Genomic DNA, 3,032 nt, shown 5'->3' with positions numbered 1-3,032 from the left:
AAAGAGTTAGATAAACTTTGGATTTTTTTTAAAAAAAATTGATTGATTGAATTAAACATTTTTTATAGATATTATCATTGATTAAATTTTCATTTATTGATGATAAAAATTGAGACCTACGGGCCATGGCTTGATGGCTACAAGTGACTTTTATATGAAAATATTTCTAAACAATTGGGAGTAGAAAAAAATATTCTCACTCTTAAATTAGGCATAAATTAATAGATTAAATTGTATTTGTATTTATTTTTTTTTTCGCACATTAAAATTAACACATAGTTGTTCATTATTAAATAAAATATAAAACTCAATATAATTATCACTAAAAATTATATATAAAGGATGCCAACCCTAAAGACAATAGGTTTCCACCACTTGCATTGGATATCTCATCTCTAAAAGAATAGTGAGCTTTAATTTGTTCAGAGTTATAATACAAACATGAAAATAGTCCAACTCGGCCTCATATAACCGAATCCTGCTACGTATATACATGTACAAATCGTGTATGTAGTCAAGTTTTATTCAAATTGGTTATTAGAGAGTAATAACCACTTCATGTTGTGAAGTTGATAGTTGAGAATCATTAGATAAAAATTTAGTCAAATCAATTAAATTATTTACGTGAAATTGATTGCATTTGAATTTCTACCAAATTAATAATAATGTATTGGTTTTGTTAGATAGACCACTATACCTCTATAAAAATTACAAATAAAAAAAAATTTACTGTATACATAACTACATTATTCACTAAATTCATTGTTCTCCTATACTTTTCTATGCCGTAATTTTGTAGCTGGTAATATCAGTTCATGTGCATGAAACATGTACATATTAATATACACATTATATTTCATTTCCTTTGTCTTGGAGTTCTGATATCATAGAAATCATAAGCTCTTTTGACTAACATATATAGGACATGTTATTAACCTCTCTTCTTATTTGCATGAACACAAACTTCTTATATTCATTTTTTTTTTAACATCAATTTAAGGGGGAAAAAATTCAAAATCTCAAAACATCCGAAGTACGAAGAACTTACAAACCAAACCAAAAACACTATTTAATTAAAACATCAAATTAATTCATTTTTCTTTACTATATAATATAATAGATGGAGCTTAATAATCATTAACCCACTTTATTGTGAGAATTACAAGAAGTTTTGACTAAAATATGAAATACACTATAATAATTTCTCCTTAGTACATACGTGTTTTTTTAATTACTTAGTCAATTAATTCTCTTTCATTATGAACAAGAAGTGGCTAATGATAAAGAAGAAAATGAACAGATTCAAGCCTATAACCTTGAGTTAGACACTGCCAAAGGACTTGGATCAAGAGTTGCATAAGTGAGTAATTCAGTGTTTGACACCAAATGCTTCATTTTCTCTTCATCCAAGGTAACCCAAGCTTCTATACCATCTTTGAACTTAGTATCAATCAAGATTAACATATTCATTAACACTGAATTACTTTCGAAACCAATAGTACTCACCCACATAGGTTTTCCCCATCCAAAATCAAAATCATAGACTCCAAAGTTACACCAACTAGTAATACCTAATCTTTCCAATGCCTCATCACCCTTATTATTAGACCATGTTTCACCGCTAATTTTCCTAAGAGCATTTTCTATGATTGAACTCCCTTCCTCGTCACTTTGCAATCTTGCAACCAAATCCTTATCAACTTGTTCAATTGACTTTTTCAATTTACTCACCAACTCATCCAACCTCAACTCATCATCTTTACTATTACTCATGTGTTCTAAAGGTGTCAACCATAGAAAATTTCCTATAGAATTCTCAGGATGTAGAGACTCTTCCATTCTTCGGCGAAGGTTCAGCGTGTTAATCAGTATAGAAGGCCTTTGAGTTCCAAATTGATCCTTCGACGCAGCCATAAAATACCTCCACAGCAAGGCAGAAACTATTTGAACACGTGTAGGAGGAGTATTAGGATGATTCTTCAATTTTGCCACTACTTGAGCTTTGAGTGTGGCAATAGCAGAATTTTTGAACACAAACCTCCTTGTGACCCATTTTCCTTTCCTAAAAATGGAACCCCATGTTTTTCTTGACAAGTCTCTGAAATGTAAAGTACTTGTAGGGAACAGCGAATTTGTAGCAAAATTTGGTTCTGTCAAAAGTTTTGAATTGTGGTTGCAGCCGATTCTTTCTGTCCATCACTGATCCTATGTAAAAAAGAAAATCCAATTGCAATTCCACCACAATCAAAGACATTAACTTGAATGTTAATCACATGAGCTCCTATCATTGTTTCTTCTTCAAAGTATGGAGTAGTTTTAGTTTGAATAAACTTGTTCAGTGAATTCAAATCAGGCTTTTTTAACAACTTTGAAATAGGACAATTCACTTTTGCTACTACAAGGTTAGCACCTTCATCATTGCAATCAATGGACAAATCATCTTTGATCTTTCCAGCAAAAGGATAGAATTGTGTTAGGATTTCAGATAATGATTGTTTAAATAACTCTAGTCTCTTCGAAAATTCAGAGAGATTTTGTGAGGTGGTGTAGAATAGAATGATCCGTGCATGAGGAAAAGGAACAAATTGATCTAAAAGGGAGTGTTTGAAGGTTCTTAGGTGAGAGGGTGTGGGAGAAGAAGGTCTAATATCTTCTCTAGAGATGATTTCAACTTTAACTTCCATTTTTTAGCTAAAATAATGAGTTCTATATAGCTTTATAAAGAGATTGAGAAGAAAAATTATATTGTAGTTGTGTATTTTGATTTGGTTGATATGTCTCTATATATATAGAGTATTAGAACCCTTTACTTTTTAGAGAAACTTATGATCATCACGTGATCATATTAAAGAATATATGTCTTCTTTCTTTTTTTTAGGTATTTCTTAGATGAGATTATAAAAATTAATCTGTCATATTTATTTAAGTTCACAAGTGAGTTGACTATTCAATCAACTCAAATTAATCATTAAATTAATTTATTGGTTAGTCTATGTATTTTTTTTATTAAAAACAATTTAATTCGAATTAAA

The 3,032-nt window shown here is 30.0% G+C and overlaps 1 protein-coding gene across 1 annotated transcript; it reads right to left on the bottom strand.

The window, feature by feature from the left end:
* On the bottom strand, window positions 1,309-2,684 carry LOC107646498 (BAHD acyltransferase At5g47980-like). Its single transcript, XM_021105436.1, has 2 exons — window positions 2,332-2,684; window positions 1,309-2,098 (listed from the first exon to the last, which is right to left on the bottom strand). The coding sequence occupies exons 1-2, from the start codon at window positions 2,682-2,684 to the stop codon at window positions 1,309-1,311; spliced, it is 1,143 nt and encodes a 380-aa protein (XP_020961095.1).

Source organism: Arachis ipaensis, chromosome B06, assembly GCF_000816755.2.
Source record: "Arachis ipaensis cultivar K30076 chromosome B06, Araip1.1, whole genome shotgun sequence".
Taxonomy (NCBI): Eukaryota; Viridiplantae; Streptophyta; class Magnoliopsida; order Fabales; family Fabaceae; genus Arachis; species Arachis ipaensis.
This window is presented reverse-complemented; position numbering and strand designations above follow the sequence as displayed.

Coding starts and splice junctions, on each gene's coding strand:
- LOC107646498 (XM_021105436.1), bottom strand. CDS start 2,684: ATGGAAGTTAAAGTTGAAATCATCTCTAGAGAAGATATTAGACCTTCT. Junction 2,099..2,331: donor GATTTGAATTCACTGAACAA/GTTTATTCAAAC, acceptor TTTACATTTCAG/AGACTTGTCAAGAAAAACAT.